The sequence below is a fragment of the Rhinolophus sinicus genome, chromosome 13 (assembly GCF_057876585.1).
Source record: "Rhinolophus sinicus isolate RSI-liver-muscle chromosome 13, RSI-T2T, whole genome shotgun sequence".
NCBI lineage: Eukaryota > Metazoa > Chordata > Mammalia > Chiroptera > Rhinolophidae > Rhinolophus > Rhinolophus sinicus.
The window spans coordinates 34341303-34367617 of NC_142513.1; the positions used below are offsets into that span (position 1 = coordinate 34341303).

The 26315-nt window shown below is 36.4% G+C and overlaps 1 protein-coding gene across 6 annotated transcripts in view; it reads left to right on the forward strand.

Moving 5' to 3' along the window:
• NDUFAF5 (NADH:ubiquinone oxidoreductase complex assembly factor 5) overlaps window positions 1–26315 on the forward strand; it is a 35096-nt gene that overhangs the window by 3112 nt on the left and 5669 nt on the right. Inside the window, exons 3-9 of one of the 6 annotated variants that reach the window (XM_074317995.2) lie at window positions 996–1837; window positions 2032–2095; window positions 9223–9270; window positions 10835–10870; window positions 13420–13459; window positions 16227–16424; window positions 22648–22708. In XM_074317995.2, coding sequence (XP_074174096.1) covers window positions 16269–16424; window positions 22648–22708 — 217 coding nt within the window. In that variant the 5' untranslated portion in view covers window positions 996–1837; window positions 2032–2095; window positions 9223–9270; ... (1 more) ...; window positions 13420–13459; window positions 16227–16268. Of the gene's footprint in view, window positions 1–995; window positions 1838–2031; window positions 2096–9222; window positions 9271–10766; window positions 10871–13419; window positions 13460–16226; window positions 16425–22647; window positions 22709–26315 lie in introns of all 6 variants that reach the window. The other 5 variants (XM_019752047.3, XM_074317994.2, XM_088789268.1 and 2 more) reach the window with 5 other exon arrangements.

Here is a 26315-nt window from a genome sequence, read left to right on the forward strand (position 1 = left end):
ATTTGTTTCCCAATCAGGTTATATAAGACTGGTCATTTTATCTTAAGTATTCTTAATGGCAGTAAATGTTCTATGACAATTATATAGAGGCAGACTTGAGAAAAGAACACTTTCTTCAAGTAATTATAAAACTTTGATGGATTCGTTGCTCTGTGTCAGGCATAATGAAAGCTTTACAGATTCAGGTTTACAGTTATGTGGCAGGAACCACAATTAAATAATGGCTTTGCCGTAGAATTGCTCTGTGATGTTAGTAAATCACTTTTTGTGCTCTTTTGTTTAAAGGACATCCGTTAAATTAGACCAATATGGGATGAACTTAATTACATTTCTCTGGAAAAAAGGGAACTTTGTAAAATTACAAACTCAATCATATTTTAGATATATCCTTGCTACTTAAAATAGTCTTGGGATGAATTAATTTTGTAAGGTAAACAGCTTCACTGTTCTAAATAATCACCCCCATTTTGTCTGTTTTATTAGTTCCATTATTTTAAAGATCTGAAAAATAGCTAATTCTCTATACTATAGTCATTCCTTTGCCTGGATTTTAGGCCATTTGTGATTTAATAAATGAAACATTAAATTTTCCAAATCAGTTTGAATTTTACAATGTTTTTATGTCATAGTATTGAACAAAACACAGGTTTATGGAGAGACCTGTGATTATGGCTAACAGCATGTGTTAAACTAATAGTAACTCTTTGGAATTAAATTATTAAAAATACCAGTCTAAATGTTCTTATGCTAATGTTCTGTTATTAGAAAGAGTAGTTTATCTTGTCAGCACTGATCTTTTGATGATTTTTAAAAACTAACCCCACAGATTATTAAATGCCTTGTTATCTGAGGCTTGATACTATTTTAATCAGTGATAATAATAACTCATAACTAACTTTGTTGAGCATTTGTACTGGGCTAAATACTTTACATGCACTATTTCATAAAATTTTCTCACCAACCCTGAGGGAGGTAATAACTTTTCCATTTTATAGATGGGGAAGCAGATCCAGCAAAATTAGATCACGTGTCTCTGGTCACAGAGCAAGAAATTGCAGGCCCAGAATTTCAGCTTTCTGGTTGCAAAGCCTGTACTTCACTGTGCCATACTGCCTGTGTTCACAATCAAGATAGAGGGTGCTAGGTAAATAAACTTCTCTGTCACCAGCGGTTCTCCAACTGTGTACTGGTATTCTATATTTTTGACATATGTTTTTAACAGAAATTGAAAAGGGACTCTTTTAGCTCCAATGGTAAAAATGTTATTAGTGAGTAAAATTTTAAATTTTCTTGTCACAAGTTTTCCATTAACCTATGGCCTACAATTAGATATATGTACTGATTTAGTACGGCATGATATATTTAGAGGAGACAGCATAGCATAGAGGATAATAATTCTGGTTCAGGATTCAAACTGACTGAATTCAAATTCTGACTGCTGCTTTTTAGTTGAATGACGTTGGGTTGCCTTACATAACTCTCAGCACTTAGCATGCTGCTCCGAACCAGTAAGATTGCAGTAAAAGTTAGCTTTTACTTTGTTGGTGTTTTGTTTTCTTTTTAGTTTAACATATTGATACATCGTGGTATTTCACATGATGATTTCTAAGTCATCTGCTGCCTCAACAAATTTTGAGAAAGAGATAATTAGTAAATTCTTGATAAGTATGCCTCATACTATAATGTTAATTTACATTAACTTTTTTTCATTTTTTATCTGGATATATTATCAAATTAAAATAACCCACTAAATCTGTTCTTTGAATCCATGTCATGGAGTAACTGATTAATTGTGAGGTCCTGTGAATGGCTGCACCAGACAGATTTGCTCTGTCAGGTAAGTTCTCTGGTAGATACAGCTTGCAAGACAAGGCAGAAAAGACAGATAATAAATAAAATGTTTTGAAAGTTGTGTTCATTTTCCAATTAGTTTTTATAATTTAGTAAATCATAAGCAAAATTAGATCTTAATAATTATTTTATGGACTGTGTTATTATAGACAAAACATAACTTCTGTGTCTCTTTTTTAGAGATTTCCCCCTTGCTTTGAATGTCGGTTGTGGAAGAGGTTACATAGCACAACATTTGAATAAGGTATATATATTCGATGACTTAATTTAATTTGAGACATAAAATTGGTTAATTTTAAGGAATAAATTTCCTAATCAATTACATTTTGGTTATATCAGAATTAAGATTTTTTTTAAGTTGTTGAACCAATGGTTATTTTGTGTCCTCTTACGTATTTTTCCTTAAAGTGTGTTTGTTTTTTTTACTTTGAATCCTTTTTATACTACTGATAGTTTCTTTAACTCTATAGTTTCTTTAAATCTATATACCTAACGTACATTACTTTTTATTGCTACTTTGTTCAGATTTTTTTTACTAATTGACATTCATTTGGAAATTTGATTGAGGTAATTTTTAGCTAGGAAAAAATATTACTGTATTGTGCACATTTTTTTTTTTTGCCCAAATTGAGGGAAAAATAAGGATGCGCATTATACATGGGTAGTACTAATTCCGTATTTATATAAATGTTTTTAATTATTTATGCTCATGAGTTAAAAGTGTAACTCTAGAAATCAACAGTGATATCCGTATACAAAAATAATACCCTGGAATACGATAATTGGTTTTGCTGAACTTATGACGAACTTGCAACAACGAAGAGTTCTTGGCCTTCAATGATGTGTAAATATTGTGAATTTGTTACCGGTACATAAGATTTCTTGTACCTTGTATCTGTTCTTGTGTTTTGTAATTTTTTGTTACATAAAATTTCTTGTACCATAATATGTTAAAAAATAAATGCTAAAATTTCTTTATAATACAAAAGACAAGTACCTAAATGAAAACAAATAAAAATTTGAATTAAAAAATTAAAATGAAAGATTCTTTCCCCTGAAAGTTTGGGCCAAAAACATGGGTGTGCATTATACACGGGAGCACATTATACGCAGCAAAATACGGTAATTTCAGTGTGATTAAACAAATATTAATTTTTTTTTTAATTAAATTTATTGGGGTGACAATTGTTAGTAAAATTACATAGATTTCAGGTGTACAATTCTGTATTACATCATCTATAAATCCCATTGTGTGTGCATCACCCAGAGTCAGTTCTCCTTCCATCACCATATATTTGATCCCCCTTACCCTCATCTCCCACCCCTCACCCCCCACCCCCCTGACCCTCTGGCAACCACCAAACCATTGTCTGTGTCTATGAGTTTCTGTTTCTCATTTGTTTGTCTTGTTCTTTTGTTGCTTTTGGTTTATATACCACATATCAGTGAAATCACATGGTTCTCTGCTTTATTTCGCTCAGCATTACACTCTCAAGATCCATCCATGCTGTCACAAATGTTCCTATATCATCTTTTCTTACTGCTGAATAGTATTCCATTGTGTATATATACCACAATTTCTTCATCCATTCATCTATCGAAGGACATTTTGGTTGTTTCCATGTCTTGGCATCCGTAAACAAAGCTGCAATGAACATTGGAGCACACGTGTCTTTATCTATAAATGTTTTCAGATGTTTTGGGTAGATACCCAGGAGAGGGATTGCTGGGTCATATGGCAATTCTATTCGTAATTTTTTGAGGAACCTCCACACCGCCTTCCATAACGGCTGCACCAGTCTGCATTCCCACCAACAGTGTATGAGGGTTCCTTTTTCTCCACAGCCTCTCCAACATTTGTTACTATTTGTCTTGTTGATGATCGACATTCTGACTGGGGTGAGGTGATATCTTATTGTGGTTTTGATTTGCATTTCTCTGATGATTAGTGATGTTGAGCATTTTTTCATATGTCTATTTGCCATTTGTATGTCCTCTTTGGAGAAATGTCTCTTCAAGTCCTCTGCCCATTTTTCAATTGGGTTGTTTGTTTTTTTGTTGTTGAGTTGCATGAGTTCCTTGTATATTCTGGATACTAGCCCCTTATCGGAGGCACTGTTTGCAAAAATCTTCTCCCATTCAGTTGGTTGCCTCTTTATTTTGTCAATGGTTTCTTTTGCTGTGCAGAAGCTTTTAAGTTTCATATAGTCCCATTCATTTATTTTAGCTTTTACTTCCCTTGCCTTTGGAATCAAATTCATGAAGTGCTCTTTGAACCCAAGGTCCATAAGTTTAGTACCTATGTTTTCTTCTATGCAGTTTATTGTGTCAGGTTTTATGCTTAAGTCTTTGATCCATTTTGAATTAACTTTGGTACATGGTGACAAATAGCAGTCCAGTTTCATTCTTTTGCACATGGCTATCCAATTCTCCCAGTTCAATATCAGCAAATCAATTAACGTGACACCACATAAAATAAAAATCATATGGTCATATCAAGAGATGCAGAAAAAGCATTTAAAAAAAATCCAGCATTTGTTTATGATAAAAACTCTCAGCAAAGTGGGAATAGAGGGAACATATCTCAACATAATAAAGGCTGTATATGACAAACCCACAGCTAATATCATACTCAATGGGGAAAAGCAAAAAGCATTCTCCTTAAGATCAGAAATAAGACAAGGATGCTCACTTTCACCCCTTTTATTAAACTTAGTACTAGAAGTCCTAGCCACAGCAGTCAGACAAGAAAAAGTACTGAAAGGCATCCCAATGGGAAAGGAGATGTAAAACTCATTATTTGCAGATGACACGATACTATATAGAAAGAACAGCAAAGACCACCAAAAAACTATTAGAACTGATCAATGAATTCAGTAAAGTAGCAGGATACAAAATTAATGTTCAGAAATTGGCTGCGTTTTTATACACCAATAACTATCAGAAAGTGAAATTAAGAAAACAATCCCTGCCGGCCCAGTGGCTCAGGTGGTTGGAGCACCACGCCCCTAACACTGAGTTCTCCTGTTCAATTCCCATGTAGGCCAGTGAGCTGCGCCCGCTACAGCTAAGATTGTGAACAACAGCTCTCCCTGGAGCTGGGCTGCCGTGAGCAGCCAGAGTTGGCATGGGCTGCTGTGGGCTACTGTGTGCTGCCATGAGTGGCTGGCAGCCATCATGAGTGGCTAGCAGCCGGCGAGAGCTGCCATGAGCTGCTGTGAGCGGCCGACCGATGACCGACTGCCTCAGTCCGGGGGGGAGCGCAAGGCTCATAATACCAGCATGGGTCAGGGAGCAGCGTCCTACACTAGACTGAGAAACAACGTCTTGAACTGGAGTGGGGGTGGGGGGGTAGGGGGAAGAAAGGGAGAGAAAAAAAGAAAATAATCCCATTTACAATTGTATCAAAAAACAAAACAAAACCTAGGAATAAATTTAACCAAGGAAGTAAATGACCTATACCCAGAAAATTATAAGACATTTAAGAGAGAAATTAAAGAAGATACAAATAAATGGAAGCATATATCATGTTCACGGATAGGAAGAATTAATATAGTTAAAAATGTCCACACTACCCAAAGCAATCTATAGATTCAAGGCAATCCCTATCAAATTACCAATGGCATTTTTCACAAAACTAGAACAATTAATCCTAAAATTTATATGGAATCATAAAAGACCCTAAATAGGCACAGCAATCCTGAGAAAGAACAAAGCTGGAGGTATCATGCTATCTGATATCAAATTATACTACAAGGTCATAGTAATCAAAACAGCATATATTGGCATAAAAACAGACACGTAGATAAAAGGAACAGGGTACAATTGAGAAATAAATCCATGCCTATATGGTTATTTAATCTATAACAAAGGAAACAAGATTATACACTGCGGTAGAGACAGTCTGATCAACAAATGGTTCAGGGAAGACTGGACAGGCACATGCCAAAAAATGAAACTGGACCACCTTCTTATTCCATATACAAGAATAAACTCAAAATGGATTAAAGGCTTACATGTAAGACCCGAAAACATAAAACTTCCATAAGAAAATATAGGAAGTAAACTCGCAAACATTACCCTTGTTAATATTTTTACTGATGTATCTCCTTGGGCAAGGGAGACAAAAGAAAAAATAAACAAATGGGACTACATCAAACTAAAAAGGTTTTTCATAGCAAAGGAAACCATCAACAAAACAAAAAGACATACTATTGAATGGAAGAAGATATTTGTCAGTGATACATCTGATGAGGGTTACTATCCAAAACTATAAAAGCACTCATACAACTCAACACCAAATAAAAACAAACAAACAAAAAACCCCATCCAATTAACAAATTAGCAGAGGACCTGAATAGACATTTCTCCAAAGACGACATACAGATGGCCAATAGACATTTGAAAAACAATGCTCAACATCACTAATCATCAGAGAAATGCAAATAAAAATCACAATGAGATATCCTCACACCTATCAGAATGACCATCATCAATAAATAATCAAACAACAAGGCAAAGATGTGGAGAAAAGGGAATCTCTGTACACTGCTGATGGGATTGCAAATTGGTGCAGCCACTGTGGAAAACAGTATGGAGTTTCTTTAAAAAAATTAAAAAATCCAAAACACTAATTCGAAAAGATATATGCACCGCTGTGGTTACTGCAGCAGTACCGTATTTCCCCGAAAATGAGACCTAACCGGAAAATAAGTCCTAGCATGATTTTTCAGGATGCTCGTAATGTAAGCCCTACGCCAAAAATAAGTCCCAGTTAAGATCGTCAGCCAGATGGATGCATTCAGTACGTCCATTGCAATACATGATGGATGTATTGAATTATAAAATAATAATATTAATATATAATTAAATAAAATAAATAATATTGGCATTAATACTTAAAATAAATGATAATATAAATTATAATTATTTGTAAATACCCAAGTGGTTGCCTTTGGATGAGAAGTAAACACCTATATAAACAGATGAACTCGAGACTTTTGCCAAATGACCAATTGGAGTACAGACAGCGCACGAGTAACGTGCACACTTGATAACAAACAGACATGGTTGTGTCTAATATGAATCTTCATAATTCAATACGTCATGTGTTGTAATGGACGTAATTAATGCACTTGTGTGAAATAAAGAAACATTTTCTGAATTTTGGTGCCTGCAATTTTTCATTGCTTTTGTGTGGACAATCATTCTTAACTGTCATCATTTTTGTTGCCACTCCTGTCTTGTAAGTCTTCAATTGACACTTGATTTAATGGTAGATTTAAAGGGAATAATATTTTGACCCCCAGACAAGATGAGTGCAAAAAGAGAGCTATTCCGTCAAGTACAAGAAAGGAATCGTGGAGGACTCCCGGAGCAAGAATCTTATGGCTTTTTGTAAAGAGAAGAAATTGGATCTCTGAATGGTCCGAAAATGGCGAGCAGAGTACGATAAACTCAGTCAACAGGTGGACGAGGGAAATGCTAAGAAGCGCAAGTGTGGATCAGGTCAGCAACCATTATTTCCTGAGCTGGAAGACATCATCTGTGAATGGATTGCTGACAGCAGAACAAAGGCTTTGGTTGTGCACAGGGCTGATACTCAAGCATTTGCCCTTGCAATGGCACCACAGTTAGAAATATTCCCAGAAGAATTCAAGCATCACAACACTGGCTGGATGGCTTCCTTCAGTAATATGAACTGTCTCTAAGATCGACAACACTGTTCAGTCTGGAAGATTCTGAAGTTATTAAACGTGTCCTTTGTTGATGGCATCGATTTTTCTAAATACCAACTCTCCAACATGATTGCTATGGATGAAGTTGCAGTGTTTATGGGCCAAGGATCTCAAACGACAATTGATCAGAGGGGTGCCTCGTCAATCTACATTCCCTCCACTGGTTACGAAAGTGCACGTGTTACCTGTATTTTGGCAGTTCATCTGGATGGAAAGAAAGCCCCACCTCTAATCATCACTAAGGGCACGGAAGATAAGGTTGAATGTGTTTCAGGCATTTATGTTCTTGAAACCGAAAAAGGAGTTATAAGGAAGTGGGTCAATTTAATGCTGCCACTTGTTTTGCAAAGTGGCCAAAGAGGTCTGCTAGTGTGGGATTCAGCCAGCACTCACCATGCTAAAGACATGAACTTCCATGCAGAGAGAAGAATAGATCAAATAATGATTCCCTCAGGAATGACTGCTTATCTCCAGACTCTTGATGTTGCAATAAGCAAGCCATTCAAGGACCATTTGCATGTGGAAATCAATGACTACATTGGAAATAGAATGGAGAAAAATCAGCGTGGAAACTTTGTGAAGCCTAGTCTGCAAGAAGTCATGACTTGGGTGAAGAATTCATGGGATAAAAATCACTGACAGCTGTGCTGCCAATGCACTTACAAGCAGGCTACATGGACAAGAAGTGCTCATTTAAGGAGAGCTCTGTTGCTGGACATGAGAGATTGGGGCCAATGGTTCTACAGGAAATGGAGTCGCAAGAAATTCAAGCCGAAATTCAGAGTTTGGAGAGTTATGACGACATTCCAGAATAAGATGACATGACTGTATTTGAATAAATGTAGATTTTTGTGCATGAATAAATATAGATTGTTGTACATGAAAAAAATGAGACATCCCCTGAAAATAAGCCCTAAAGCGTCTTTTGGAGCAAAAATTAATATAAGACCTAGTCTTATTTTCGGGGCAATACAGTAACTCCTGGCATATTATGCTTTGGAAAAGTTAATACTCAAGGCTTAACCCAGTGATGGAAGGATGTTGATTTTTTTTTTTTAAGATTTTGTTGGGGAAGGGGAACAGGACTTTATTAGGTAACAGTGTGTACTTCCAGGCCTTTTTTCCAAGTCAAGTTGTTGTCCTTTCAATCTTAATTGTGGAGGGTGCAGCTCAGCTCCAGGTTCAGTTGCTGTTGCTAGTTGTAGGGGGCACAGCCCACCATCCCTTGCGGGACTTGAGGAATCGAACTGGCAGCCTTGTGGTTGAGAGCCCACTGGCCCATGTGGGAATAGAGCCAGCAGCCTTCAGAGTTAGGAGCATGGAGCTCTAACAGCCTGAGCCACCGGGCTGGCCCCGGGTGTTGATTATTTATACCTGTGTTCTCTATTTTCTTAAATATAGTTTAATATATTAAATATAAATTTGGCTGCATATATTTAATCTGTGTATATGTATTATTAAAGTTATTTATGTACCATACTGATTTTATGCAGAAAAATATCCTCGCAAAGCTGAAAATTAATCTGTAGCTATCACATTCTCCTTTAGCAATTTCAACATTTGTTTTATTATTACTGAATTTTTGTGTATTTGTTTTTGTATTATCTGATCAGCTTTAATTATTTTATTGCAGGAAACTGTTGGGAAGTTTTTCCAAGCAGACATAGCAGAACATGCTTTGGTAGGTAGCTTTTTAACACTATTGGTTTCTGATCTCCTGGTTTGATTTTTAGTTCTTTATTTCTTTATTTTTATTTCCTTCAAAATGAAAGTAGCTTTTTAAAAATTGTTATAAATATATCACACAAAAAAAGAATTAAACAATACAAGAAATATAAAGGTAAAAAGAAAAATCACCCCTAGTCCCAACACTCCCACCAGAGGCCTCCACTGGTGACATTTTGTTCTCCCCCTTTGTAGATGTATAACTATATCCGCAACATATAGTTTTATATAGATGGTATTATGCTAACATACCATGTTTTTCACAGAATATCATTCTTTTTATATTAGTGAATAGCATACACGCACACACCATCTTTTTAAATGGTATGGTATTCCAATATGTGAATATTCCGTAGTTTATTTAGCTAAATTTGTATTGAAGGACAGTTATATTTTTAGTTTCTCAATAACCAATACTGTCATGAACATCATCATATAAAGCAACTTGGTGTGTTTGATTTCTTTTTCTCCCTAGGAATAAATTCCTAACAGTGGAATTTATGGATTCCAGACTAACCTTAGAAAGATTGAATAATAACATTATATGAAAGTACTTTTTTCTTCTTCTCTTTGGCAACATTGGGCCAGTTGTTTTTGTTTTTGTCAATCTGGTAGGCAGAAAGTAGAATCTCGTTATTTTTACTTGGATTTCTTTGATCACTAGTACAACCAAAACAGCTGTTGATAAATCTTTTGGCTACTTATATTGGGCTATCGGTATTTTTTAATTTGTGAATTTTGTAAGTAATCTTGTAATCTTGTGATGTGCCTTTGCCTTGTCCTTTATCTATGTTAGCCTTGGCGTATTTTTATTTTAGATGGTTTGTAAGAGCTTATTTTTGAGGGATATTAATCTTTCATCAATTATGTTGTAAATACCTTCTCAAGTATGTTGTTTACATTATTGATTGCTTTTGAGAAGTTTTTTTTAAAATTAATTTATCATCAGATCTACCAGTCTTTTCCTTTACAGTTTCTGGCTTTTGAGTCATGTTTACTTAGGTATTTTCTCTGAAGAATATAAACATTTTCATCCATATTTTCATCTGGTACTTTTATGGCTTCAATTATTCTCTGAAACTTTTAGCTTTCTGAGATTTGTTTTGGTGTGAGATAAGTATCCTGTTCATGTTTTTCCAACCGGCTAGCCAGTTTTTATGGCTGGTGCTAAGTGTCATCTAAGAAATATTTTTTTGAGTGCCTTCTCTGTGGCTCCTTTTTTTTTTTTTTGGAAGGTATAGAAACTGCCAAGTATGTACGACATTGATTTAGGTTTAACAAACAGTGGTTGTATTAATAATTGAGATTTTATTGTATTTTATTTTTTAATTCAAAAAGGCCTTCAATTCTTTAATTTTAACATTAAGGTAGATTCAGTGATGTAGTATATTTTCACGTGAGGAATAATAATTTTATATAAATGTTTTTGAACTTCTATTTTTTAACCATTAGAAAAATACCTTAGAAACGGAAATTCCTACTGTCAGTGTTTTAGCTGATGAAGAATTCCTTCCTTTCAGAGAAAATACATTTGACCTGGTGGTTAGCAGTTTAAGGTTGGTAATCCATTTGTACTTTAAAAAAATAAATGTTATTAATAGATAATTTATGCTATAAAGCTTTAATATTATAAGGTAAAGAAAATAGATAGTAGAGTAAATTCTTAATACCTTTTTTGTTATTGTTGTTAAAGTCACAAACCAGTTTTCTTGGTTTATAAGCTGTAATATTTCTCTGGTAAAGAACTATGGATTATATCTCCCTAGTGGAGATAATGTGATATAATATCTCAAGGCATTTTTTTTTCCCCTCAACTTTCCTTAATTTGCTAAAGCTCATCTGTGATAGAAGCATTTGCCTTTCCTCCCCAATGTAACTTAGTATTCTGGAATTGATATCGATGGGGGCAGGAGTATTCTGATTCCAATATTCCAATGTTAGATCACCCTTATGAACTCAGTCTTATTTCCTTCAGTAAATAAGGGAAAGCTGGCATTTCCTTCAATTTTAATTCTTCTACACAGTAATGTAGTTCTAAAGGATACTGTTTTTCCCTTTGTGCTTTCTGCCATGTCCCTCTACGTTTATTACAAGCATGTTTTATAGATATTTATTGAATAAATTATATTATGCAAAGCACTGAGCTAGATGCTTTGGGGGAGTACAAAAATGAATTCAAACAGGAATCCTGTCCTCAAAGAACTTGGTATCTAATAGAGAAAATAAAATATTCTGTATGGTACCTTATTCTCCTTCCCTCTTGTTGTCAGATTTTCTTTCAAAGATTCAACATGCTCAGAACAACCCTTCTGACACCTGTTTTTAGGGTGACTAATCATTGTGGTTTGCCCCTGACTTTTCCAGTGTTAGCACTGAAAGGCCTGTGTCCAGGAAACCCCTCAGTCCCAAGCAACCTGGGAAAATTGGTCACCCTTGCTGTTCTTGAGTGCCTTCAGTGACTTTGTGACTTCTCCCTGCTTTTTGACGTGTGCTGAACAAATTTAGAAAAGTGTTCACAATCTTTTGCTGAAAAAATTTTGATAAACACTGAGAATCTATCATGAAATGAAAAACATTACAGGGCCTTGGTCTAAGGGAAAGAAGGAAGTCAGAACCTGAATTTTAACTTAGGCTCATCTGCTTGCTCTTTGCAAGTAACTGATTCTGTTGCTTTCAGTTTCCCCACAGGTGTGACAGAGCTTAAAATATGACCTCCTTAATTTTTAAAGTATGTAACAGTTGTTAGAAAGCATTATGAAAGATAACTGTGAGCTTAATACAGTATGGTATGAAATAGGTATTCAGTGTTGTCCTGGAAATCAGCATAAGAGGTTGCCCACTCCACCAGGAAAGTGTGACTGTACTCTATGGAGACTGTGATTCTTGTCATCACATGTCATGACGTGCTGGGAGAGGGTAGATGGGGTCAAAAGACAATGCAAGAGGTTTCTTCAATTAAGTTTTCAGTATATAGCGCTCTGGATTTATTTGGTTGTTTTTTTTCTGTTATGATCTTAAAAAATACAGGGTGTTATATATATATAGGGTGTGGTGATTAACATTTAAGATCTACTCTCTAAAAAACCTTCAAGCATATAACACAGTGTTGTTATTTATAGTCACCATTCTGTGCATTAGATCCCCAAATATTATTTATTTTATAGCTGGGAATTTATACCCTTTGACCAACATCTCCTCGTTTCTCTCAACCCCCAGCCCCTGGCAACCACCATTCTACTCTGTTTCTGTGTGTTTGGCTTTTTTAGATTCCACATATAAATGAGAACTTAGAGTATTTTTTTGTTTGACTTATTTCATCTGGCATAATGCCCTCAATGTCCATCCATATTGTCCCAAAAGCCAGGATTTCCTTCTTTTTTATTGCTGAGTAATATTGCTGTGTAATATTACGTATCTATACCATATTTTTATCCATTTTTCCATTAATGGATACTTAGGTTGTTTCTGTATCTTGGCTATTGTGAAAAACACTGCACTGAACATGGGGGTACAGATATCTCTTCGAAATAGTGTTTTCATTTCCTTCAGCTGTATACCCAGAAGTGTGATTGCTGGATTATATGGTAGTTCAATTTTTAATTTTTTCAGGAACGTCCATACTGTTTTCTATGACAGCTATACCAGTTTATATTCTCACCAACAATGCACAATGATTCCCTTTACTCCACATCTTTGCCAGCATTTGTTATCTCTTGTCGTTTTGATAATAGCTATCCTAATAGGTATAAAATAATGTCTCATTGTGGTTTTGATTTGCATTTCCCAAATGATTAGTGATGCTGAGCATCTTTTTATGTTTTCTTTGGAAAATTGATTTTTACTTTATTCAGTGAAAACTAATCGGACAGATAATCGTATCAGCAAAGTGAATACTGTCACATTTTCTAGTGTGACAGAAGGAACGTTTTTCCCCTAGGAATATTTTTTATTTTAAAACTTTTATGAATACAATCAGTGATTTTTTTTTTATGCAGTTTCATACTTAAAGTTAACACTTTTTTGTGGCTTATCATTATACTAGTGATACTTATACTAATTAATTATATGAATTAAGCTAGAACAAATACGTGTTTTCATATTTTAGTTTGCATTGGGTGAATGACCTTCCTAGAGCACTGGAACAGGTAAGAAACTTAATGTTGATTCTGATAGCCTGTGTTATTTATTATCAGAAACCTATAGATGTTTCTTTTTTTACATGGAAACATATAGATGTTTTCTGTTTTATACTTCTGACAATTGGAAATGGAAGCAAATCAAGTATTATCTTCTGTGGGTCAGATATACTTGGTGCCCTTTGGCATATTAAGTACATTGGGTGATTTCCCCCCTTCCTGGGATTCAAGAAATCTAATTATGGAGCTATTTTAAATATATATGAAAATTTCACTAAGTTGTACAAAATAATATTGATATCATGAGACATTTTCTGAGTGGGTTTCTTTTCCTCCTTAATGGCCTATAAATTTTTTATGGGTAGGAACCTATTTGTTTATATTTGTTTCTTCCCCATGCCTTATACTTAGTGCTGGATAAATGTTTGTTGGTTGATATTTATTACTGAACAGATGAGTGGTAGGTAAAAAGCATTGTGTTTAGAGGAGAGAAGGAGATCACTGTGGCTTGAAGCTGCCAAGAAAGCTTCAAGAGGAAGGAGTTACTTGAATGGGGCCTTACAGCATAGGTCAGATTTGGAGGAGGAAGGTGTTCCAGCAAGGCAGAATCAGGGTAGTGGGAGGTGTAAGAGCCTCAGGAGCATGAAAGAACAAAGAGGAAGCCTGTTTGGAGAATAAGCGTAGTGCTGGGAGATGAGGTATATTGGGACTAGATTTAGGAGGACTTTGGTGATAGATTAAGGAATTTGGAGTTTATTCTTTATGTGGTTCAGAGCCACTGAGAATTTTGAAGAGGAAAATGACATGATTAAAAAGGTGGAGGGCTGCATAATAACTACCATATCTTAAGCACATACTATTTGCCAGCCACTATGCTCTGTTTCATATATGTGTTCAATAACTCTGCAAGGTAGTATCTTCATTTTGCTGATTAGGAAACCGATGCCAGAAGTTGGTTAAGTTAAAGAGATAAACTAAACCTCGGTGGCAGTGGTGGGAGTTAAAAGGAAGAGAGGTATTTAAGACTGTGCAAAGAAAGTATCGACAGTTTGGTGGATAGTTAGATCTGAAGATCAGACAGAGGGAGGAGTAAACCTCACCTTCAAGTTTTGAGTCTGGATGTCTGGGAGAATGATTAGTAAAAGTCGAGAAAGAATGGTAAGCATCATAAAGGGAATAGGAAATGGTAATGAACAGAAATATGGCGATTGGAAAGGGGAGTTGGTTTGAGAATAAGGGTTGTATGTGTGGTGGATGTGTTGGAGGGCTAAGTTTGCCAAGCGATGAAAGTCCATGGCACAGGAAGTTGAAGATGAGTTGAGAGTTCTGGAAAGATATCCAAGCTAAAGCTAAAAATTGGAAGGTCATCATTGTGAAATCCATGAGACTTGATAAGTCCTCTGAGGTTGAGAGAAGCTGCAGAGAGCTGAGAACTAAATCTTAGGTATGTGCTATATTATATTAGAGCGTGGTGACTAGACAAGGTAGTAAGGCCAAAGGGGCAGGAGGGAAGAAACCAAGGATGTTACGGTTGGTTTGCTTATGTACTGTGTTGTAATTGCTTCAGATTTTGTAATAAATATATTTTTATATTTTGTAATATACAATATTATAAAACAATATTTTGTAATAAATATATAAATGACATTTAATATAAATTCAAAATGGATACTTTGATTAGAAGAGCCTACTGTGATTTGGGTTCTGGTTTACTTCAGAATCATCCTTTCCTGTAATGTTCTTTGTTGCTGAGAATAGCCAGAGTCAAAACTAGTTACAGATTGTAGTTCTAAGTGAGTCAGTGAGTAAACATGGGATTTTGGAATTCATTCCAGCCACTATTTTGCTTAATTTATCGATTAAAAAGTGTTTTTGTTTTCAAGCTAGAAAATAAGTTAGTTGCTTCTCCTTAAGAACTAATGTGTTTCTTGGTTAATGTTGTAAATCATATTGGTTTCTCTATAAATTAACTTTTTTTGCTTATCAGGCCACCTCAGCTTAGTGGTTTAAAACAATTTACTTAGCTTACAATTTTGTGGGTTGGGAATTTGGGCTGGACTTAGGAAATTCTTCAGGTTCTGGCTTGGCTCAGCTATGTGTCTGTGATCTGCTGCTCGATTGTCTTGGGGCTTGCTGGTCAAGGATGGCCTCAGCTGGGACACCTGGCCGATCCAGCTCTGCGTGTCCCTCATCCTTCACCAGCCTAGCTTGTTCACAACATGGGGGCCAGACAGGGCTCCATGAGAGCAGGTGGAAATGCAAGGCCATTTGAGACCTTGGCTTGACACTGACACACTGTCACTTACACTCCATTCCTTTGGCCAAAGCAAGTCACAAGGCCAGCCCAGATTCAAGGAGAGGGGAAATAGGCTCCATGTCTTAACGGAGTTGTTACAAAGTGGTATTTCAGAGGGCACAAATACAGGGAAACTTGTGATTTTTGCAGTATACCACACTATAATTTTTTTCTTTCAGTATTTTTCTGATTATAAAAGTAAGTTGTATCTGTTAGAAAATTTTAAAATATACAACATATGTTATAGATACTAATACTATAAATGTATGTGTTGTCTATCTTTACAACAATATCTTACTGCAATGCCTTTCTGACAGTTATTTCCTTAGGTGCTGTTTATTAAATTATCTTAAATTATCTGATTATTAATTTGACAGAATGAAAATGGTACTCAAAATATTGATTTAGACACCATATGTTTATTCTTTTAATGTTTTTGAATATAAAATTTTAAAAAGTTTTGTTTTGTATTTATTACAGATTCATTATGTTTTAAAGCCAGATGGGGTTTTTATCGGTGCAATGTTTGGAGGTGACACACTCTATGAACTTCGGTGTTCATTACAGTTAGCAGAAACGGAAAGGGAAGGAGGATTTTCTCCACACGTGTCTCCTTTTACTGCTGTCAATGACCTAGGACATCTGCTCGGGAGAGCTGGCTTTAATACACTGACTGTGGTAACTATCAAGAGACTCAAGTAACGCATTAATTACACAGTTCAGAAACATCTTTTAAAGATAGAAAACTGAAGCTATTGATGGTATTATGGAAAGGTTTTGGCACTTTCTCTTTTAATTTAGTTTATATAAACACATCTTGATTGACACAAGGTAAGATTGTAAAATTTTTAGTATTTTTTACCTGAATAAGCAGCTTAAAAACAATGTACCTCAGTTAACAAGGAAGCCATTTTCTAAGACATACAACTCCATCAGAATCTTCAAATCTAGAGTAGGTGTAGTAAGAGAATTAGAGCATTCCAGGTGCTAGGGGGAAGGGGATGTATAGGAGCTTTTACACACTACTTCTACCACCATCCCTCAACTAGCACCATGTGAGGTCGAAATGAGAGAATGTGCATTTGCAAGGCCTAGGGCTAGTAGGTCAGGGTTAGAGAAGGTAGGACAGGGGCTGTACTCCATTAGGGCTGGAGAGATATGGAAAGAGGATCCATAGGCCCCCAGGGCAGCATAAACAGAGTCAGCAATGATGGTGCAGGGCATTGGTGTCTGACAGGTATAATTCGTATCCTTACCTTCCCCCTTTACTAGCTAAGGGAATTTGGGGAATTTATTTCATCTCTCTGAACATTCTTTTTTTGTTTTGTTTTTTAAATGGAAATATTACTCACCTCAGGTGGTTGTTAGGATTAAATAAGATAAAGGGTGAAGTGCCTGCACCTTGGTAGATAATAAATATTAGCTCCTGCCTTCCCCTGTCCCCCTCACTCTGCTCCCTCACTCTACTCCTAGCGTTTTGCAGGCCAAGGCTTTCAATAAGAAGTCATCCAAGAGACAATGATTACCCCCTTCCAACTCCTTTCAATAGCAAAGTAATTCTAAAGGATGCCGTTACTGTCTTCAGAGATTGGTTGAGTAGACTTGCTATGATTTTCCAAACCCCTCAGGCCTAGAAACATCTCTAAATCTGACTAGACGAAATAGGAATTTCTTGATGGAGAAAGCTTCTCATTGCATAATTAAAATCAAAATAACTGTTTAAGGTGATTCAGCATGATTATATTTCATAAAATCTACCAACAAAAAATGAATTGTCATGTCCTTCTTTTCTTTTGGTGTAGACCAGCAGGGCCTCTGATGTTGCAAAGGGGCTTCCATGGAAGGGAAGAGATAATAAGCTAGGAGGTGATGACAGCCCTCAAGATTTCATAACTATCTTGTAAACTTTTAAATGGCATGAATCAGTAGAAACTGCATTCTGAGATGTTGGGCAGCTGAAAATGGGAAAACTGCTTCATGTGAGGGTTCTGCTTTGTGATTAAAACAAATGCTTTAAATATAGGCAATTGTACATTGAGGGATCACTATATTTTTAATACATTTTAAATTATGTAAATAATAATAAATATATCTTGGTTGTAAACATTACACTGTACAGATAAAGTGAAAGTCTGTCATCCTCCTCCCTTAAGTCTCCCAAATCTTAGCTCTCTCTTGAGAGTAGCGATTCTCAAAATTTTGGTCTTATGACCCCTCTACACACTTAAAATTACTGATGACCTTAAAGGACTTTAGTTTATGTGGGTTATATCTATCAATATTAACCATATTAGAAGTTAAAACTGAATCTTAGTATTCATTTAAAACTAACAATAGTGTACCTATTATGTGTTAACATAAATACCCTATTTTTTTGTGAAAAAGAACTAACTGTAGGTTCCAAAAGAAAAAAATTGAGAGACAAGAATGTGATTTCTTTACATTTTTACATATTTCTTTAGCATATGACATAATAAAAGCAAGATTCTTACGTCTGCTATTGCGTTCATATCTATTGCAATATCATATATCATGTAACTTCTGAAAAATTCTATCGTATACTCATGAGAGGATGAGAGGTGAAAAAGTCAAATAGATCTTAGTATTATTATCATGAAAATAATTTGACTTCGTGGACCTCCAAAAGGATTCCAGGGACCCAAAGATTCTCCAAACCACACAGAGTGCTGCTGCCCAAGAAGTAGTTTATTATCATCAATTTGGTATGTAATGAATGGTCCAGATTTTTTTTTAAACAACAAATACTTTACCATACTACATACAAACATACATATGTATGTATATATTTCTGAAACTTATTTTTTATTCTTAGCAGTACATTTTAGATTGTTTTCCAAATCAATATGGATATACTTGCCCTCTTTAACTTCTGTGTATTATTCCCTAGTATGACTGTACCACTGTTTTATTTAACTATTTCCCTAATGAACAACATTTAGGTTGTTTCCAAGTTTTGTGTTTGTTTGTTTCTTTTTGCTAATAGAAACAATTCTGAAATGACTATCTTTGTATTGTGTTTCATCTATTTATTCAATCTTACAGCAAATATTTACTGAGTGCCTTCTATGTGCCAGGCACTATTCTAGGTACTTTGGATATAGCAGTGAACAAAACAAGCAGAAATCCCTGTCTGATGTTCTTGGATTTATAGAGGGCTTGTCAGTAGACTTTAGAGGGTCTGCTGACACTGGACATTGTAAGCAAACTTATTTTTTTGTTGTTCATATGTGAAGGACAGAGCCTGTAGTTTTCATCAGATTTTGAGAGAGGACTGTGACTGAAAACAGATCAGAAACCACTGGTTTAAAGCATTAATCTCTAATATTTATTTCATGTATAATAAGAAAAAGATTATCTTTATAGTCCATCCTCTTAAGAATTGTGTCCCATGTTGCTGTGTTACAAACTGAAGTGAAATAAAGAGAATCTCTGAATGGGAATGTACAGCAGCTAAAAAGTGTAGGAGGGGATGTAGTGACGCAGGGAGGTGTAGTGCAGTTGTTCATGCGGTCATGTTAAAGAACTTGTGCCAGGTCATACGTATTAGTCAACAGTATTAGGGGACTCAAAAGTTGTTACCTGTTAGGAAAAAGATGAGACTTCTCTCCTGAGTCCTCAAAAGAAAGTTAGATTATGTTAACCCATGCGGTTTTCTATGGTTGTAAAGTGGGTCGTACGTTTTAGGAAGATTTCTACTAAAAATGCTTTATCTGACATCATAGCATTTAAAAGCCTACATTTCTGTTAAGTGGGAAATGTATTAATTCAGAATACCTTCCATATTCTCCAGAAATAAATTAATGACTCAAACATGAATGTAATACAAAAATATTGGTGTAGACTCTTTTTTAATGGTTTATAAAATTGTATTTGCTGATTTAATAATAAATCTATAAATTTGTTCCTTGAGACATACACACTGTCTTTGAAGTGCCGTATTAACATTGTATCCTAATTCATTTTCTAAAAATCCCATCCAAAAAAGCTTTTATATAATCAATTATACGGGTTTAAGTTGCATACAGCCTTAGATATATTACTTTTATACAGCATCAGTTTCTTATTTTTAAAGTGAAATCAAGTTCAATTAAACCATATAGGTACATTTATATTTATATGACCCTCTTAGTGAATTATTTTCAGAGTCATTCAAAATGAAGCTCATTTCCTTTCAGAATAGAGTTACCAGACTAGTATATTTGGAGAAAACTACAGATATGGTCCATCCTAATTTGAATAAGGCCTTTGAGAAAGCTATTGTGGTACTATTTTGATTGAGATGGAGATAGTGCTTCGTTGGTTTCATTGAAAAATGACTTTCAAAGGATGTTGCTTAATGACTGGGTATGAGCTTGGAAGGAATTTTATTTTTAATCTTAGGATCTCTTTTTAAAAATAGCTTCTTAATGTGGAAAAATATATAGAAGAAATGAATTACCCAGAGATGGTCTTATTAAAAAGTACACATACAACCTGATCTATGCATATATTTTTTTAAAAAGGAGATTTAAAAATGTATATATGGAATGAAATGAGATAAATATAGAGCAGTTCTAAAGTGAAAAGAAGTCTCCTCCTGACTTCTGACACTCCGTACCTCTCCCCAAAGGTGACCTTTATTAACTGTCTTGTACATCCTTTGAGAACAATTTTCCATCATAAACCAGAAGACAGCTATATCACTTAAAACCTACATATGCAATTATATATATTATATATATATAATATATAACATATATATAATACACACAATACACACACACACACACACACACACACACTCACACTCTTGCTTGCTTTTTTTCTGTATTGCATTCTTGGTTTTTTTCAGTCAATAACATATCTTGGAGATCTTCCCCTACAGATGTATATCTATGGCACTCTTTTTTAACAGCTGTATAGTATTTCATTAAATAGGTGTACTTTAATTTCTTTAACCAGTTCTCTACTACTGGACATTAAGATTGTTTCCAGTTTGTATTTTGGGTTTTGGTATTTTATTTTTTCAAACAATGCTGCAATGAATTTCCTTTCACACACTCTTGGCACATTTGTCAGGTTAATTTCTAGGAATGCAATTGCTGGTTTAAAGAAGCTATGCATTTAAAATTTTGAAATTGGGTCAAATTACTCTCCAAAAGGTAGCATCAATTTACATGCCTGATCAACAGTATATGCGAATTCTTAGTTATGCTTTATATCTCTAAGATGGAAAAAAACAGATAACTGATCATTTTGTTTAGCATTTGTTTAGGAATTAGAGTGGATGTTTTTGATAAGTGTTCTTTTGGGCTTTGTACTTGATACTGAGCAACATTAAAGTCCAAAATTGGGAGGAATAGGTAACATAGATAAAGTTACAGAACACAAAAAGATCTAGACACTTCAAAAGTGGTTAATGCAAATAAGGTATAAGTTTGAGATACATGCAGGATTTTTATAGCAAACTTGAAAAAAACAAGTAGGTGACCTGTATTGAAGGCTAGTTTCCAATGAAGACAAACTCCTACATCTTAGTGCTTAACACAGAATTTTATTACATCACAGCCCCATGCTGGTTGGGCAGCCCATCCCCATCTTGCCTTTGAATCTGCTAAAGTCACCACAGCAGAAGAGACAGCCTGGAAAAGGCTCATGAGCTCTTTATTACCTTGCCTCCTTCCTATTTTCTTTGGTCAGAGTAAATGTCTGTTTGTGGCTGGGAAGTGTCAAGAAGCACCTGGATATTTGGGGAGCATCAGTGGTCTCTTCCACTCTGCCAGCAGTTAACTCCTATGTCAAGCCTCAAAAAGAATGGGGGCATCATTGCCCAAAAGTTCACTTGAGAAAAGGGTATTAGCAATGCGCCCGTCTCCTGAATGAGCAGTGCATTATTGCTGCATTACTAGAAGTAGAATGAAAACATCTCAGGAGATGACCCTATTTGGCTTGATTCTGGGTGACACATTTTAAGCGAGATTGATATTGACTATGTACAGAGAAACGTAGTGAGAACATGTAAGGATCTATTCATTTTTTCTAGAAGACTAACCCCTCTGCTTAAAAAAATTATGGGGTTGGGGGGGAAAGTTTCTCCTCTACTAGGTCTGTCTGTCTAGTCTAAGAATTAAATTGACATGAGGTAGATTAACAGGAGAAAATCAAATTTAATTTCTTACATACTGGGCTCCATAAAAATATGGGGACCTACAGAGAATCAGGCAATTGGGGCTTATATGCCATTCTGAACTAAGGAGAAGGGGTAGAATTCTGGGACTTCAAAGGGGAAGAAGGCAGTTTACATAGAGATGGAAAAGCAGAGGCTTGCTAAACAAATGTTAGCTATGTCTTAGAGAGAGTAGGTCACAGAAAGGTCTTTGGTCTTCAAGTCCTGTCGAATTACCCCTACCACACCTAGCCCATATTCTTTGTAGATATCTGTGTTGATAGTGTGCTACCTGAGCCTAAATTCTTTTAGGCAGTTAAGGGTAAAAAGCTCTTAAAAATAATCAGCCTAAATTAATTCTCATTCCAAAGAAACAAATTTTGAGGTGGGAAAATCCTGCTCCCCTACAGTATCCTGGAAGAGTTTTTAGGCTTGAAGAAGAGGGTAATGGTTTGCAGAGTGTAGAACAGACTTACTCTGTGTTGTTCCCAATGAGAGAACTAGATCCAGTTGATGGAGTTTTAGAAAGAGTTCTCTTAAAATGGTGAATATTTATTCTGCAATTTGAATTCTTCATAAATCAAGCATTAGCCAGATGACATCTATGAAGAATATTGTAGAGAAGATTCCTGCTTACCATGAGAGATTGGTCTGGGGAATCTCTACGGCCTGTTTTCGAATCTGGATTTTTTTCTGATGAATGTCAAACAGATACTTCTTTTTCTTTATAAATAGGACACTGATGAAATTCAAGTTAACTATCCTGGAATGTTTGAATTGATGGAAGATTTACAAGGTAAGGCACTTTAAAGCATTTTCGATTCTATTTGAGAGTCGTATTTTGAGAGCAACTCTATGGCAAGCATGGAGGCTAAGCACTAGGAATACGCTGGTGAGGAGAAAGCAGGCTATCTTCATGGAGCTTATAATATAAAATGGACACTGCAAGCATCCAGCATCTGCCACAAAGATAAACGTTAAGTTAGAATTGTGATAAGTGCTATGAAGTAGACGTAGATAGTGCTGTGACTGCCTATGAAAGGATGGCAGGACTTTCTTGAAGGGTGCATTTGAGGGTGATAGAACACATCAGTGACTTTATCCAGCAACAGTTGGGAGCTCAGGTCCAGGCACAAGAGAGCAGGTAATTGGGTTAATGTAGGATTGGGGTTTGTGATGGAGTAGGTCCTGGTCTGGGAGATCTGAGAGAGTCGACAAAGTCTTGTCTGAAGAAGTGGTGATTGTGCAAAAAAAAAAGGAAGATGAGCTACCTAGGTGAAGAGGGGAGGGAAGTGCACCCCAGGCAAGGAGAGCATGTGCAAAGGCCCTGTTGTAAGAAAGCCTGGCAAGAACTGAAAGGACATTTTGGCTAGAATACAGGGAGTAAAAAGAAGATTAAATCGGTTGGGTAAATGGGGGCCAGAGATCATGCAGTATGGTCTTACAGTCCTTGTTAAGATGGTTGGTCTCTATTTTAAAATGCCCTTTGAGGTATTTTCGTGGGGATAGGGAAGAGGGTTCAGGTGTCAGATTTGTATTTTGAAAAGAATGGATTGGCAAATGAACTAGTTGAGGGACATATGGTGGTAAAGCTCTGTGAGAAATGATGGTAATTTGGGCTAAGATGGTGGCAGTGGAGACAAAGAGAAGTGAGTGGATTCTAGAGGTATTTAGGAGGTAAGTTGGACAGTTCTTGCTGGTAGATTACCTGTGGCTGATGAAGGAGGGTGACGTTTCAAACATAACTGCTGAGTTTCTAGCTCACATAACCAGATAGGTGGTACTCTTCATTGATAGAGGAAACCAACTATGGGCAAGGACAGTTCTTGAGTTCACATTTGGATATGTTGGGTTTGAAGTGGTTTTGAAATATCTAAGAGGAGATGTCAAGGAGGCAGATGGGTATGTGGGTATGTAGCTTAGAGGAGGCAACTGGCCTGGTTAAAAAATTGTGATTTGCGAATAGGTGCTATTTCAAGTAATTGCTTAGAGTGAGAACATGGAGTAAGAAGAGAAAGTGGCTGGGTACTGAGCCTTTAGGAACCTAACGTTCCTAAGCCTTTAGGAACTTAGCGTCTGCGTAGAAGGATGAGCCTACAAAGAAACTAAGAAAAAATTAGCTAGCAAAGTGGTAAGGAGAAACAAAAGGAAAATATAGTATTATCTAAACCAAGGGAAAGTTCAAGACAAATGGAACCTAAAATATTTAAAACACGTAACACTCAAAAACATCAAATGCTGCTGAGAAGCGAGGTAAGAACTGGAAAAAACGTCCATTACATTTAGGAACAAGAAGGTTATGGTGACCGTGTTGAGAGCCGTTTTGTTAGCGTGATGGGAGTAGAAGTAATGAGTAGGTTGAGTGTAAGGTGAGGACAGCAAATACCTATTCTCTCAAGTTTGTGAAGAAGAGGTGAGAGATGGAAAGGTTACAGGTGTCAGAGGGGAAGATGGACTAGGAGATGGGATGAGGTGTTTCTTTGTTTGTTTGTTTTCTGTCTTAAGATTTTAGTTTCTTTAAGTGCTGATTGGAAGAATCTAAGTGCTTCCATAGAAGTGACTCTAGAAGAGAGAAGGGATGATCGATGTGTCAGGTTCCTGAAAAGGTGGAAGGGGGAGGAGGGATAGTGCCAAAGGACATCAGTGCTTATGTTTAATAGCAGGAAGCTTCCATCTAAGGGATCAAACAGAGTAGTGTCATATACTGAGAATGAAAGGGTCAAAGGTTTGAGAATTGAGTGGAGATAATTTGAAATAGTCATTGTAGGGAATAGGAAGTGAATTGATCAGAGGAAGTTGCAGAATTTGAAGGGTGAATTTGAAGTTGGTCAAATACACCAATGACTTTCTCTAACAACAGTTGGCAGCTTGGGACGAAGAACAAAACAGATAGTTGGGTCAGTTTGGGTTGGGGTTTTGCTAGTTGAGAGTGACAAAAAGACAAAGGCAAAAGATAAGAGTGTAATTGAAATTATAGGCCAAAGAAGCTAAGAACTGGTTAATAGATTGGAAGGAAGCAGAGGAGATGTGCACAAGTGATCCCAAGGTGGTCAGAGAATGATCATGGTTGAAATACCTGAACACATTTGAAGGACAGGAGAATACGACCAGAAAATTAGATGTTTGAATTGATGATTTGGGAAGTAAAGTGATAACTTGGTCCAGGACATGTTACAGGTGAGGTGGCACAGTTGGGGTAAAAGAGAAGTCCAGTAGTGGTGAGGAGACTAAAAAATCTTAGAGGCCATGGTACTTGACAGTTATTAAATTGAAGTCACCCATGGTGGTGTCAGGAATTGGGGTACAGAGGGAAACTGAACCAGGTGGCACACGCTTTGATGAATGAGGGGAGTGGTTAGGACCCTGATGTCTGACAGCAAGTAGGAGTAGGGGAGGGCTCCGGCCACATGGTGTGGGTCTCAGCAGGGCAAGGGTTTTTAATGGAAAAGGAATGGCCTGGAAGAGGCTTTGAGCAGCAACAACTACAGACCCTACCTCTCAACCACAAAAGAGGTGAGGTATGCAGAAATACTCATCTACCATTGAGAGGGCTACTGGAGAATGATTTTCTCAAAGGAGAGCCTCAACTTACCTCAATGAGTATTGGTGAGCTTTGATTTTTTATTCCATAGTCTTATGGCATAAACAGTGTTGATGAATGGGAGAAGCCGAACAGATTATAAACATATGTTCTGTGAAACCACAACTACATTTCCCCAAGGGAGCCTTAATCGGGATCTTAAAAAAGAGGATTATAAAAATACTTTGTTTACAGATGTATAGTTTGTTTTGTGAGTTTTGTTGTACTTGCTTCTCTCAATAGCCCTCTGGTAACTACTTCATGTCTGTATGACAAGTGAAAAACATTAGATGCAAAGAGAACGCTTGCCTCTTAGTGGAAGAATGAGGTGCCCAATTCTTGCCTTGACTCCTGCACTGGAACTCTCTTACCTGATTCTGCTGCTTCTTGTAGCTACCCATTTGTAACAGGACCATTTTACCCATCGTCCAGCCTCCTTTGAGTATTACAAGGGGAAAGATGTGTAGCTGAAAACTTACTGTTGTAGTCTTTTTTTTTTTTTTTTTTTTTTATTGGGGGAGGGGAACAGGACTTTATTGGGGAACAGTGTGTACCTCCAGGACTTTTTTCCAAGTTAAGTTGTTGTCCTTTCAGTCTTAGTTGTGGAGGGTGCCGTTCAGCTTCAAGTTGTTGTCTTTTCAGTCTTAGTTGTGGAGGGCACAGCTCAGCTCCAGGTCCAGTTGCCGTTGCTAGTTGCAGGGGGCGCAGCCCACCATCCCTTGCGGGAGTCGAACCAGCAACCTTGGGGTTGAGAGGACACGCTCCAACCAACTGAGCCGTCCGGGAGCTCAGCGGCAGCTCAGCTCAAGGTGCCCTGTTCAAT